This window comes from Hemibagrus wyckioides, linkage group LG14 (assembly GCF_019097595.1).
Source record: "Hemibagrus wyckioides isolate EC202008001 linkage group LG14, SWU_Hwy_1.0, whole genome shotgun sequence".
Lineage (NCBI taxonomy): Eukaryota > Metazoa > Chordata > Actinopteri > Siluriformes > Bagridae > Hemibagrus > Hemibagrus wyckioides.
The window spans coordinates 15,255,692-15,269,783 of NC_080723.1; the positions used below are offsets into that span (position 1 = coordinate 15,255,692).

The 14,092-nt window shown below is 36.0% G+C and overlaps 1 protein-coding gene across 2 annotated transcripts in view; it reads left to right on the forward strand.

Annotated features, from left to right (window-relative positions):
• The first annotated feature begins 809 nt into the window (after positions 1-809).
• LOC131365223 (Kv channel-interacting protein 1-like) overlaps positions 810-14,092 on the forward strand; it is a 42,392-nt gene continuing 29,109 nt past the window's right edge. The window contains exons 1-2 of one of the 2 annotated variants that reach the window (XM_058408907.1): positions 810-1,104; positions 1,331-1,424. In XM_058408907.1, the coding sequence (XP_058264890.1) occupies positions 1,337-1,424 (88 nt within the window). In that variant the 5' untranslated portion in view covers positions 810-1,104; positions 1,331-1,336. Of the gene's footprint in view, positions 1,105-1,330; positions 1,425-13,448; positions 13,633-14,092 lie in introns of those variants that run through there. The other variant, XM_058408909.1, reaches the window with a different exon arrangement.

Sequence of the window (14,092 nt, forward strand, 5' to 3'; positions counted from 1 at the left end):
CCAGTGTATGTGTCCAGTCTGTTCCATAATATATCTGGAAAATTGGAATACTATCTCAATAATTCAAATGAGAATATGTGATCTAATATATATTTATATTTAAGTCTTCCACATAGTTATTGTCCACTGGAAAAAATAATCCACAAAATTTGTTTCATAGAGAACTAAATTTATTTCATGATGTTTCAAGGGTGGAACTGGGGGCCGAACATTTCATACACAACACATTTCTCACAGTCTTTAGCTACATAACGGATTGCTGTTAATGCTTTCCAGCACTTAAATTTCCTCAGACATAAATATTTGCTTCAAACAACAGGCTAAGCAGCTTGTTCACGATCAATCTTGAACACCTCGGGCTGTGCTGAATTTCATTTTGTGTGTCTGATGAGGTTGCGCTTTCGAGATGAGCGAGTAGTGTGAGCGGAGAGGAGAAATGAACTGCAGCTAGTAAAAGTGGTAGTAAAATTTAAAGCTCTGAAGAGGGTGGGGAAGAACAGGAAACAGGGGAGCTGTAATTAGAATTAAAGTGAGAAACATCCATGAGCACATGAGAGAGGGAGATAATGTAATGGTGTGTGTCTTAGATACAGTCAAATATCCCTGTGTGTGTGACTGTAAACTTGAATCTTAAGAAGGTGACAGAATGAAGAGGAAGCAGAGAAGCGCAAGAGAGAACGCACGCGAGAGAGAGAGAGAGAGAGAGAGAGAGAGAGAGAGAAAGAGAGAACATATATCAGGAGGCAGGAGCATCAGTAGTGGGCTGTCTTTCCTCAGAGGGAGCTGTCGACACACACAGCAGTACTGAAATTGGAACACTGCGGCACAGAGAGAGACGGAAAGAGAGCAGGGACAAAGAACAACAAAGAAAAAAGAGAAGAAATCTATATTAAAATATCCTCTTGGATATTTCACTTTTGTTTTCCACTCTGGAACTCCCATGTTTATTTATTACCTTTCGCACTTTTGACTGAAAAAAGTTGGACGCCTGACTCACTTTTGAGCTCTCTCCTCTTTCTCTCGTTCATTCTTGCCTGGGCATCAAGAAAGAATTGTTTTTCTTTTTATTCTTTTCACCAGACATAAACTGGAAGACAAACTCTGGTATAGCAGAACTCTTTCACTCAATTACACTTTGTCTAAATCATTTTCTTTAGACTTTTTGTCTCAATATTTTTTTTTAGTTTTTTATTTCTTGACCTTTCTATATTTACTCTCCTGACCGCCATGCCATTTTCAATTGCCCTGACTTTTTTAATTCAATTAAACTTGTAATACACTGCTCCTGGCACTAGCCTTGACTTTTGATGCTTGGTGACCCTGTGTGTAGGTGAAGATGTCTGCCTGTGCTAAGCACTGTAAACATGGACTGGTGAAGTTTGCTGTATCTGTGCACAAGCTAGTGACGGGGACGCTCATCAAAGGTAGGAACACACACACACCTCCTCATTCACACAGCATGTTTCTGTTAGGGATGTGTTAATGTGACAAAATGTCAGAAATAACTGATGACATAACTAATGTCTAGAGTCCTTTAAAAAGAATTCCAGGCATTACTTTCCGCACTTGATGTGCACATTGCACATAAATACATCACCAGAAGATTCCATAATTTATAGTTAATAATGTATTTCTCATGTAATATACTGTAGCTACTGTGTTTGTATGATAATTTGTATACCGTATTACACTCGATATTTCTAAAAGTATATCGTGATAATTTATTATTATTTACAAGCTCATGAAGGTGATTATTTGTACAGTTATACAACCTACTAAGCATATTTTCTATATAATTACCAAATATAGTTATGTATGATTTCTTTCTATATTGTATGTAGATATAATTCCTAGCTATCTTTAGTTTATATATAATATATATTTCTCAATATATATTTCTTTATGTAGTTATATACAGTTATCTATGGTATAGAATAATATTACTGCATGTCTTGTGTACAAAGATAGTGAAGTCTATATGTATACTTTTGTTTACCCTGAAAGAGCTACAACAGAAGCTACAAAACTTTATATAGCTGGACATTTCTATAAGTTTCCGATTGCATTTTCATATATTGCCTTATTTTCTCAAGGTACTCTTTGTAGTTACATAATTAAGCAATATCACATGAGCAAGAGTGCAGCTAAACTGAATATTGGCCATGGTTTAGCTGTAGACACGAGCCCACAGGAGTGAGTCAGAGTAAATGATATTTCGGACACAATATGTTTGCATCGCTAGAGGAAATATATCCCACAGAAGCCACACTCACATTATTGCACATCAGCTAATTGGCTAATTAGCCCACACTGATTTGTACATTTCTGTTAATGATGCTTCTGTTAAAATGATCAATAATGAAATCTAAATAATAGTTATTTATTTAAGATGAACTATAATAACAGTAAATCTTTTCTTGGGTAATTATATACTGTATGTTGATACTAATCAATATGCATTTACTCCTTTTCCCTCTGCTTCTTCTGGTGGAGATAGCTGTGTAACTGCAGATTAATGGACATTCTCGAAAATATGTAAACAAATTAACCTCTTCAGCTTTCAACTCACTTTGTTGAACATGCTATGGTGTGAAATTCATCCCTTCCTGCTGATGAGTTTTGCCTGACTGTTCGAAACCTTGGTTGATTTCAGCTTGATGTATTGAATAGCTCTGTGTGTCCTGTGCTGGGGCAGACATATAAAGCAGAACAGCACATGGTTCAGCCTGATAACGAACTGTGTTACAAATCATGCTCAGTTCCTCCACTTGTGAGGACATTAATGTCAGGTCACCTATTGGGCAGCACAAAGCTCAGATGTACTCAGATAAACATGTTGGGAACAAAATGGACTGTAGAATTAGAGCTTTTGTAACATGTAGTTGTTGACTACATGTTCATCAGTTCCTTTCTCTCTCTCTCTCTCTCTCTCTCTCTCTCTCTGTGTGTGTGTGTGTGTGTATAAGAGTGTTTGTTAGAGGCATAATCTGATGTACCCAGATGCAGATGCTACACTCTATGTTCCCTTAGGAGGCATGAGACTAAACAGAAGCACAGCTGTGCAAATGTGTGTGTGTGTCTCTCTCTGTGTGTTTGTGTGTGTGTGTGTGTATGCACTTTAAAAATGACAAGTTATCAACAAGTATAGATAGATAGTTTGTAGTGCCAGTGTAAAAGGAGTAAGAATACTGGGACAATTGCAGGGCCTCTCTGAAATGAAAAATCTGGGGTTACTGCTGGCACACCTGACACATGACTACATGAATGCATACAGACGTAGCAGCTAAGGAAATAGCATAATTGATATACCTGCCCTCATAGGGTTTGTACACATAGTTGAGTAATAACTCTGTCCACTAGAGGGCCATGTCATCACTGAAACTAGCATAGCTGCATTGACCTAGGTCAATCACAAAGCAGGATGGATTTGGTAAGAAACTATAGGATAATGTTTATGTTGAGAAAGTGTTTGGTATATCAGGTCATTAAACTAAGCAGAGTTTTCTTGTCCTGCCGACAATAAGATACACCATTGTATTATTTCACACAATGCCCATATTAGCATTAGCATTGCACAGTTCAATGCACCAGATGAATCCACAGCAGTCATCTCACATACGAGTACCAGCCTCGGGTAGGCTCTCAATCTCTGACAGGTGAAGACTCATGATCATTCAACAATGCTATTATTCCTCTTCCACAAAGATCTCACAGAATAATTGCATCTAAATAAAGTAATGCATAATAAAGTAATTTCTGCTTCAGTGGCAACAAAATAATTCAGCATTTCCAGATACAGGGCAAAAACAGGATTACTCTAGTGCTGTCTTGCAGTATCTCAAATGTTCTAGGGAAAGCACTGTCTACAATCAGGTTTAAATTTTGAGAATGTTTTGTTATAAATATGTTAATAAAACATTTTAGCAGATATGATAGATGTGTGTGGAATTTATATAAATTAACCCAAGCCCACATAAAATTTTGCATAAGCTATTAATCAAATATACAAAGTACAATAAGCACTAATTACTGAACTCAACTTGTAAATGTTAAGTGTGCTGTGAACTTTTTAGGCTGTCAGTGATATAATAGTATAATAAATCACACTAAATCATGTTAGTGCCAGTCGCTGTGGTCTTATCGCACAGGCACAGACCCAAAGTGTGGTCAGGAGAAGGAAAGATGAGGGAAGTTATAGTTATTGGCCTATACTGCTATCTTGTGGACACATACAGTTACTACTTTTCTCTTTTTGAAAAGATATTGAGAATCACAGCACAGATTTCATTTTAAAAACAACAGAGCAAATACTATATGTACATTATTAATGGCCTTTATCATATTAATATATTTAACCAATTCCTAATCTTTCCAAATCTTAGGATTATTAACTGAATTGTTAATTGAATTAATTAAATATATAATATCCATTAGACATATTGATTAGTTAATGATAATCTCTAGCATTGTAATTTTTATGTATGTTTCAAGTATACTGTATTTCAGAAACATCAGACATGTTATATTGTACTGTGACCTGTTGATGTGATCCTTGTTGTACATAAGTGCACATGTTGCACTCTTTTATAACTCTTTTAGTATTAGTCATAGCTTTAAGGTGAGCACTGTGTTTAGTAGTATGTGTGTCCTGTATATGAACTTTTTGGGTCAATTGGTGAAAATTAGATCCAAAAATGGATGCACTTTTTTGATTAAGAAATGAACGTAAATGTGATTTGTAACAGATAGTTTAACCTCTAGGGGGCAGGCTTGTCCTTCGGTGAACCGCTTATTTTGTTCAGTTGCAATTTTTCATATAAACGATAGAAGGAGACATTTCACTTATAATTAAACCCACGCTTTACTTCTATTATGCACCGATCAGGCGTAACATTATGACCACCTGCCTAATATTGTGTTGGTCCTCCTTTTGCTGGGAAAACAGCCCTGACCCGTCATGCACTGTGTATTCTGACACCTTCCTTTCTATAAAAACCAACATTACCTTCTACAGCAATCTGAGCAACAGTACTGTAGCTCGTCTGTTGGATCTGACCACACAGGCCAGACATCACTCCCCACATGCATCAGTGAGACTTGGCCGCCCATAACCCTGTCACTGGTTCACTACTGTTCCTTCCTTGGAGCAGTTTTGATAGATACTGACCACTGCAGACCAGGAACACCCTACACGAGCTGCAGTTTTGGAGATGCTCTGATCCAGCCATCACAATTTCGTTCTTATCACACTTACTAAAATCCTTATGCTTGGCCATTTTTCCTGCTTCTAACACATCAACTTTGAGGACAAAATGTTCCCTTGCTGCCAAATACATCCCAACCACTAACAGGTGCAATGATGATAATCAGAGTTATTCACTTCACCTGTCAGTGCTCATAATGTTATGCCTGATCGGTGTACTTAATAAGAATATACTGTATAGTTATAATGTGTGTTGTTTAGATATGACAAAAGAATACAAAAAGAAAAAACTAAACAAAACAAAAAATCAGTCACAACACTTAGGCTACATGTCCTATAACTACCTGATCCATTATAAGTAAAGCAAAAGCAAATACAATATTAACATTATTATATTATTATAAAATGGGCAAGAAAGGTTTTTAAGTCAACTTTCATCCTATTGTAACTAATTACTATAACTAATATTTAACTAATTTTGGTTTAATATTAAACTAATATCTGCATTTCATACAGTATAAGGATATATTTAAGGTTATATGAAGGTCAGTCTGGTCAACATTAACCCAAAGAGGAATAGTGGGGTGGTTGGACAATTCCTCATATTAGTCCTTGTGTGTGTGTGTGTGTGTGTAATTATCCAATTACCCATCAGCCAGTGAGAGGTCTGTGCGTTTGATATTATAATTCATCATAATTAATGCTCAGATGCCACACTGGGGTCAGATTGCTTTCACATCTGACTGAGCCAGCCTGCTTGACAGCCTTCACAGCCATTATACCCTAGTGTGTGTGTGTGTGTGCATGTGTGGGTGAAGCATATGTGACCAACCGCCCCCCCCACACCCACCCACCCACACACACACAGAATCCCTAAACCTCAGCATACCCTACAGGCAAAGCAAGTCTGGCTTTAAAACATTCATACAGCTGTTAATATTTAATTGGAAATTAAAAATAAACAAAAGGGAATAACTCTGTCCAGTCCCAGTTGAATCTGTCATGCAATGTGTATGCCTGTGTTTTGAAAAACAACTTATTTATTTATTTATTTATTTATTTATTTATTTTTTACTATTTTCAGACTATTTTTTTAAACTTATTTATATTTGACTCTCTGTAATCTCTGTTCATTATTCTACACAAAAGTACAATGAAATCCAAACAAATTTGAGATACAATTCAGTAATTAAATTAGATTAGATTTCACTAAGATTTCATTAGATTTTTTTTTACTTAATAACAGACACAAAATGTCCAGTCAAATTTGCTGTAGCCGTTATATCCAGTGTGTATTTTGCTTATCCTAATTTTTAAAAAAAAAATGATTTCAAAAACAAAACAACAACAACAACAACAAGGGCAATAACAGAAACAGGACATAAGATGATTCTCTGCGTGAATGTTACAGGCTGCACGTAATTAAGGCCTGGGATAAACTGTTTAGAAAAGGTCAGAGTTCAGTGATGAATTACTTTGCCATTTTCACTCCTACATGGCTGTAATTACACAAAACAGGAAAGTGGGCGCATCTCTGACTGCTGCAAACTTCAGGGAATTGATAGCATTTTTCAGAGACGGTAGTTTTTTTTATTAAAAAACAGATTTCAGGTGTAGAAAAAGCAGTGTGCCTGTTATCATCTGTAGAAATTAAATTCTATATCTGTGTTCTACTGATAAATCAGCCGTAATTATTTACACGTTAGTTAGTTACACGTTACTATTCTGTAACGTGTACAATATGCTGTACACGTTGTTTCATATGCTGTCTTTATATTATACATAGTATTTATGTGCTAAGATGAAAATATCAGGTTCAGTAATATCAGATAATTGGCTACTGATGCTTACAAATAAAGATCAATAATAATATCACATCATGTGCAATATCATACTGTATTATGTGCAGTATGTTTTAGTTCCCTAGCACTTTTTCTGTACTTTCTATATATTTTGTATATATAGAATATTTAATTTATTTCATTTATTTCTTAATTTATGTTTGTTTCATCTTGACATCTGAAGCAGGCTCTGGTAAAGGAATTTCCTTTGGGATTAATCTTATCTTATCTTATCTTATCTTATCTTATCTTATCTTATCTTATCTTATCTTATCTTATCTTAAGCCACAATGTTTAAAGAAAAGGTCTGAGCAATTTGGGCATAGATCGCTATTTGTGTAACTCATTGCAGCTGATAAATTGTTAGGATTTGTAAGATTCCTTCATAATTTTGAAGGTCTCCGAACCGTAATTGTGTTACCGAAATGCCACTATTTTTCTGCAGCCTATTGTTTCTTTCACGTTGTACTGTACATTAAGCACCAAAGAGCATCCAGACACTAGGATGATAGGATGATGATTTCTTTTTATCTCTGTTTGTTTTGGGGATGTTTAGCATTGTAGTTCTTTGTCATGACACACTCCACAGTGGAGGTTAATGGCTCATATTTAAGAATTTGTAGTTTTTTTGTGAGTATTTCTGCTTTTACTAGCTTACTCATAGAAAAGTACCAAAAAAACCCCCAAAAAACACAAATGTTTCTATCTTCAATGTAATTGGTGATAAACCCATTTCTGCTCTCTGTGATGCCCCAAGTGCTTGTTCATAACCATCTAAAATTCGGTATTATCTTCAACCACTAAAATTCTGTGTGAGTTTATCCCAACAGAGGTAAAAACAACCACTGAAAGCCAAGAGTGCCCTGAATAATTTTATATCAGATTTGCTGTGATTAAATAATTCATTTGTTTATATCGATCGAAAATGTCTGATAAGTCGCCGGCAGAAAGGAACACTAGTACACTAGTAAAAAGAGTAATGATGATGAGTAACTGCAGAAATGATAATGCTGTTACAGAATGCTTATTTTAAGGAACACAGGCGAACAAACCTGGGGGTCACAGAGGCACTAGACCTCCCAAAACTTTGTTAGTATCGCCACTGGTCCATATTCTAACAGGCCAATATTCATCAAAGTTGCATAGCAACAAGTGCAAATTTCAGTGTACTGAGTGTAGTATGAACAAATACCAGATTCATATAATGGTCGTGTTACAACACTACATCAGCAGGAATGATAAATAATTTTCAGCTGTGTGGAGGTAAGCTCCTTCCACTACTCCCTTGATTCCTGTACATGTCATATAGCTTATGGTACAGCTTATTTTTTAATGAATACTCTTCATTTTTAATCTACTCTGACCAGATATGTTTGGTCAAGCAGATATGCCAAAGAAGAAATTAATGTCTAATGAAATTGTAGAGGGAATTTGTGTACATCTGTTTGCTAAGTAAGTGTAAGTTACTGTACCATATAAATAGTAGAATATGCGTCAGGAACAGCTGGACAGTTCCCTGCCAGGCTTGAAGAGGGCGCTGGCAGGTGAACCTTGGAAGCCTGCTTCTTTGTGTGTATTTTGTGCCATGCCTTTCCCATTGTTCTCCTACCTTGTTGTGTCACCTGTTCCCAATTGACCATAATGTGTAGCCCTATAAATAGGGATCCTTGTGTGCCTGTCATTGTTGAATGTTCTGTGTTTCATGGTTTAGTTAGCGTCATGGCCATGTTCAGGTTTTTGTTTCCGTTTCATTAGTGCTATGTAGTGTCTTAGGTAGTGATTAGGTTAGTCTTCCCCATGTCTATCTATGTCAATAAAGCAGCGCTTCATGGAATCAAGCGTATGGGTCTGTCTCCATGGCGTACGGGTGCACGGACCACCACGGAGGTTCGGGTTCGAGCCCCGTGCAGGGTGGGGGCGTCCGGACGTGACAATATGTCACACATTTTCAAACACAGAACCAAATAACCAACAACAAACAAATAAAGCACAGATTACACCTCACAGCTTCAGAGTGCACTGAGCACAGGTTTAGGTTTATGCCAAGTTTCTCACTGAATCTGCATGGGTTTCCTCAAGGTTCTCCAGTTTCCTCCCAACACCAAAAAAAAAAGGTTATGTGGACTGACTATGCTAACTGCACCTAGATGTGAAGGATTGTGTGAATGTGTGTGTCCTAAGATAGACTGGCATCCCATTACAGATACAGTATGTTCTTAATCCGTTGTGCCTCCATACCAGGCCAAGAAGACACAACAGCAATTACAGACACAACAACATTTAACATAATAACAAACAAAAAAACAGTAAAATATAATTAATTATCAAAGAAAGAACCTCCAAAGTTAAACTTACTTACAAGTGGCATAAATGAAACCAGTGAAGGCAGCGCAGTAAGTTTTAAGTTTTCCTCTAAGTTATTACTGAAGATGATTGAATCAATTAATATAATGTAAAAACAATTGCCATTGGTTAACTGTACTAAATTTCAGCTATGAGAAGTTATGACTTTTCATAACCGAGTGGCCCTTGAGCAGCGTCTGTAATTAACTCACACTAGATGAAAACATCTACTAAGTAAACATGTTCATCTGTGATAAACCTGACATGTTCATCTTCAGTAAAAATCTTTTAGTTAGTCAGATGGAGTTATTATGCAACTTCATTTGAGCAATTTATATCTGGGTAATAGTAACCTTTAGTAAGCATTCTGTGAATTGGGGCTATGTCTCTTAATACCCTTCATGGGGCACTTATGAATAGAGGGTTATTAGTGGAATAATAAACCTCTGCTTAACATGCACTTCAGCAACATCAAGGTGCAGCCTCACAACCCACAATGCTCAGAGTGATGTGAATGTAATATAACTGAAGCGATGTCATCTGGATGTTTAACATATTAAACCTGATTTCAGTAAAGTTCCCTATAAGGAGCAAGTCAAAGAAGGTGGAAGAGAAAGAAAAGTTATTTTTCTGAGATTAAGGCTCCCTATTTGTTCTCTAGCTATTATGTTCACATTAACTAAATTGTCTGTAATTAAAATTTTAAAATATATTATCCAGACACTATTCTGTCTTTTACTTTCCAACCAATTACATCAGTTTTTCATACTTGGCTGCTATTTTCTTTTATCTCTTGTGTCTGCTTTTCCTTTTCTTCTTTCCTTTCTCCTTCCTATCTCTGTTATGTCCTCCCTCCTTCTCTCTCTCTCTCTCTCTCTCTCTCTCTCTCTCTCTCTCTCTCTCTCTCTCTTGTACTGTAGCCAAATCGATTAGCTGTTAAAGGGAGAATCTGAATCTATAATGGCTCCCATATTGGTCTCTAGAGATGCATCACGCAGAAGTGAGGCATGCAGACTTAAATAAAGCCATGTGAGGAATAGCAATGGCCAATAAACACCATCCGGTGTGTTTGCGTGTGTGCGTGTGTGCGCGCGTGTGTGCGTGTGTAACCATTTTCTAGTGGTGGCAGGTTAAAAAGTTACTCATTTAATTTATATGCTAGCTACCTGACTAGTGGACTGAAAATCTGCTTTTATATCATATATTTTTATAATCCAGAAGAATAAATATTTCCTTCTTTCCCATTTTTCTCTCTTTGGGATTTAGAATCTTATGATCTATCTAAAAAAGGCAACATGAGGTTTTGTCTACTAATGCTAGATAAATACTTTCAGTAGCATACTGTTTTCTTTTCTAGCTTTGAGACCATGATGGTTGTTTTGCTCAGATCTCCATCATTGAATATTTGATGATTTTGATGGAAAAGAAATTCATGTTAAAACTCAGGAATGAAACTGATACTGTACTCATACTCTTAAGCTGCTTATATGTTTCTAGTTACACTGTTGCACTTTTTGATAGCATAAGTACAGATTATTTATAATCTGCTGTCACCTTGTCACGGTTGGGAAGTCGCAGCGAATCAGACCCATGCACAGGATTAAAAAACCTGCTTTTGGTTTATTTAACTAAAAATGGCACAACATAAAAAACAAGTAATAGACAGTACATGAAAATATGACTAAAAACAAAAACTCAACATGGCAAAACAGGACCACAAGAAACCGACCGCAACAGTAAACAATAACTCCACAAGGACAGATATGAAAGGGCAGGTATAAATAAGGCAACACATTAGGGACAATTAAGAACAGATGATGTAACTCATGACGTCACATGACACTCAACAAGGAGTAGAACTTCACCCACCTGCACCGCCCTCTGGTGGTCATGCATTGAACTGTTCCTTACACACCCAGATTAGTATTGGTTTCCTTTTGAGTCTGATTCTTCCTCATATTCTCTCAGGGAGTTTTTCCTTGCCAGCATTGCCTTTGGCTTGCTTATTAAGGATAATTTTTTTTATTACTGTAAAGATACTTTGAGACAATTACCATTGTTCTCTATAATACAAATAAAATTGAATTGAATTAATACAACCCAGAGCGCATACTATGCATATATATATATATAGCTAGCATTGTAAGCACAATGCACATGCAGCTTGTTGAACCACTGCAAATCATTGTTACTTGCATGTTATTACTGTTATGATTATGCTGAAATTCATGCTGAACTACCTATCAGCCCCAGCAAGTCACATAACCATGTCACGTGACCGATTATTCATACCTGTTTCATGTTACTCTTCATTAACCCCTCTATGTAAGTTCTTGTTTCTGTGTGTTTCTTTGTCAAGCTTTTGTGGTATTTGTCATGTACCACATGGACCCATGGTCTCGTTTTATAGTTCTTAGTTTTCACAGTTTTGGTTGCTTGTTTGCATAATAATCGTCTGCAAACACCTTCGCCTCCTAATTGTGACAATTACAAAGATGTCTGAACTTGGTGAATGATAATAAAACCATTGTGTGGGCATAACAATTTCTTTGCTAATAGTTTATTCAGATTGTCGGTTGCACACACTATTGAGATCAACAACCTGTCATGTGACTGTTTATGGTTGTTAATTTTAAGAAGATAGAACATATTCTTTATACACTCTGTAAATGGTCATAATATATATATATATATATATATATATATCTATATATATATATATACACCCAGCTCTGGAAAACAATAAGGGACCACTGCAAAATAATCAGTTTCTTATGTTTTTTTCTTACAGGTACATGTACTGGTGAGATGAACAGTTTTGTGTCATTTTTTGTGAACTGCTGACAATATTTCTCCTAAATTCAAAATATGACAACACATCAAAATAACCCAAGATCATGCAGTATTTGCAGAGCTTTAATAACTCAAATAAAACACAATGCAAATAATTTGTAAACAAATTGTGTTAATGCTTTGGCTAAATAACATTAAGAAATCAGTATTTGGTGGAATAACCCTGATTTGCATGCATTTTGGCTCCATGCTCTCCACCAGTTTTTCACATTGCTGTGGGGGAACTTTATACCACTCTTTTTTTCAGCTCAGCTTTGCTTGATGGTTTGTGACCATCCATCTTCCTCTTGATGACATTCCAGAGGTTTTCAATAGGGTTCAAATCTGGAGATTGGGCAGTGGTCTCTTATTTTTTTTCCAGAGCTGTATATATAATATATATATATATATATATATATATATATATATATATATATATATATATATATATATTGTGTTTTTATCTTTGATTTATTTACGGTTTATTGTTTAGTATAAGATTCATAGACTATCAGCGTCCACCATTTGCTTTCACTGGATAATTTAGTGTAGTTTTTGATTTTTACATGATTCATGTGAATTTTTTGTTGAAAGAAATGAAAAATTATTTGATATGCTGTGCATAACAGTATATAGATGATTTTCTTCTAAAGCAGACTATATAGATCTATTGTTATGAATGATATATATAGATTGTAGTGTCATTGCACGTTGGTAAAGCACCATTTTACATATCCATGAACCCCTGGGCTACCCAATAATGTCATTTTTAATGTCTTTTGTTTTATTAGATTAAGTGTTTATTGTTCTGGGAATGTTTCGTGTGGTTGTCTATAACAATACATGTTATATTGGGAGTAACAACTATTTTTGTTTCATTAGTGTCACAGGCAGGATTTATGATCAGGAATAAATGTTGTTTATAAATGTTATTAAGACTCTTAAACAGTCTCTGTTAGCTTGAGTGGGATGATGCCACACCTGAATATGCATGGTTCCCATTAAGAGACTACATCTTTCCTTTCTGTTCTTTATATTGGTCAGTCTGTGTCTCTTAATAAGAGCAAGATCTGGAGTGACATTGATTTATATGCTTAGAAGAACAGAGTTAAGAGGGAGTGAATGGAAAAGAGAGACAGTGCCAAAAGAAAAGGAGGGTGGTGAAAGGAGGGATGAGTATAGGGCGAAACAGGGGAAAGAGAGAGGAGTGGGAGAGAGAAAAGAGGACAGGTGAGGTAGAGGATGTGAAGCTCTGTGTTTAATAGCAGCGAGAAAGAGTATTAGAGGATGAGGAGAATTTGAGGTGGGTCCTGGAAGACCGAACACACACAGACAAAAAAACACTTTTATCAGGCATGGGGCTTGTTATCGGGACTTTTTTGACACACAGCAGAAAGGTGGACTATCACAAAGGTAAGACTTTGCTTATCATCTAAAATGAACTCATTTTGGCTTTTAAGAATGTGTTTGTGTGTGCATATGTACATGCTGTTGTATATGCGTGTCTGTCTAATACCTGTAAGAATACAGCCTTGACGCCTCTGTGAGAGAATCCTCTGATAATTCTATACATGTGGTTGTGCGAGCTGAGTTATTATTGAGTTACTAAGTTATATTGTACCATATTGTCATCTCAGGGACTTCTTCCTTGACTCTGTCAGCAGATTTCTGTAAAGGTGCTTTGGTCAGTGGTTATTGTTAAAAGTGCAATAGAAATTAAATTGAATTGAATATAGGAACATCTATAAGGTTTCCCACAGTCATATGGGTTGAAGCTTATTTGTTTTTGTGTGTGTGTGTCAGAGAGAGAGAGAGAGAGAGAGAGAGCATGTGTGTGTACGTGAGCAAGCCATTTTCATTCACAATGAATCTC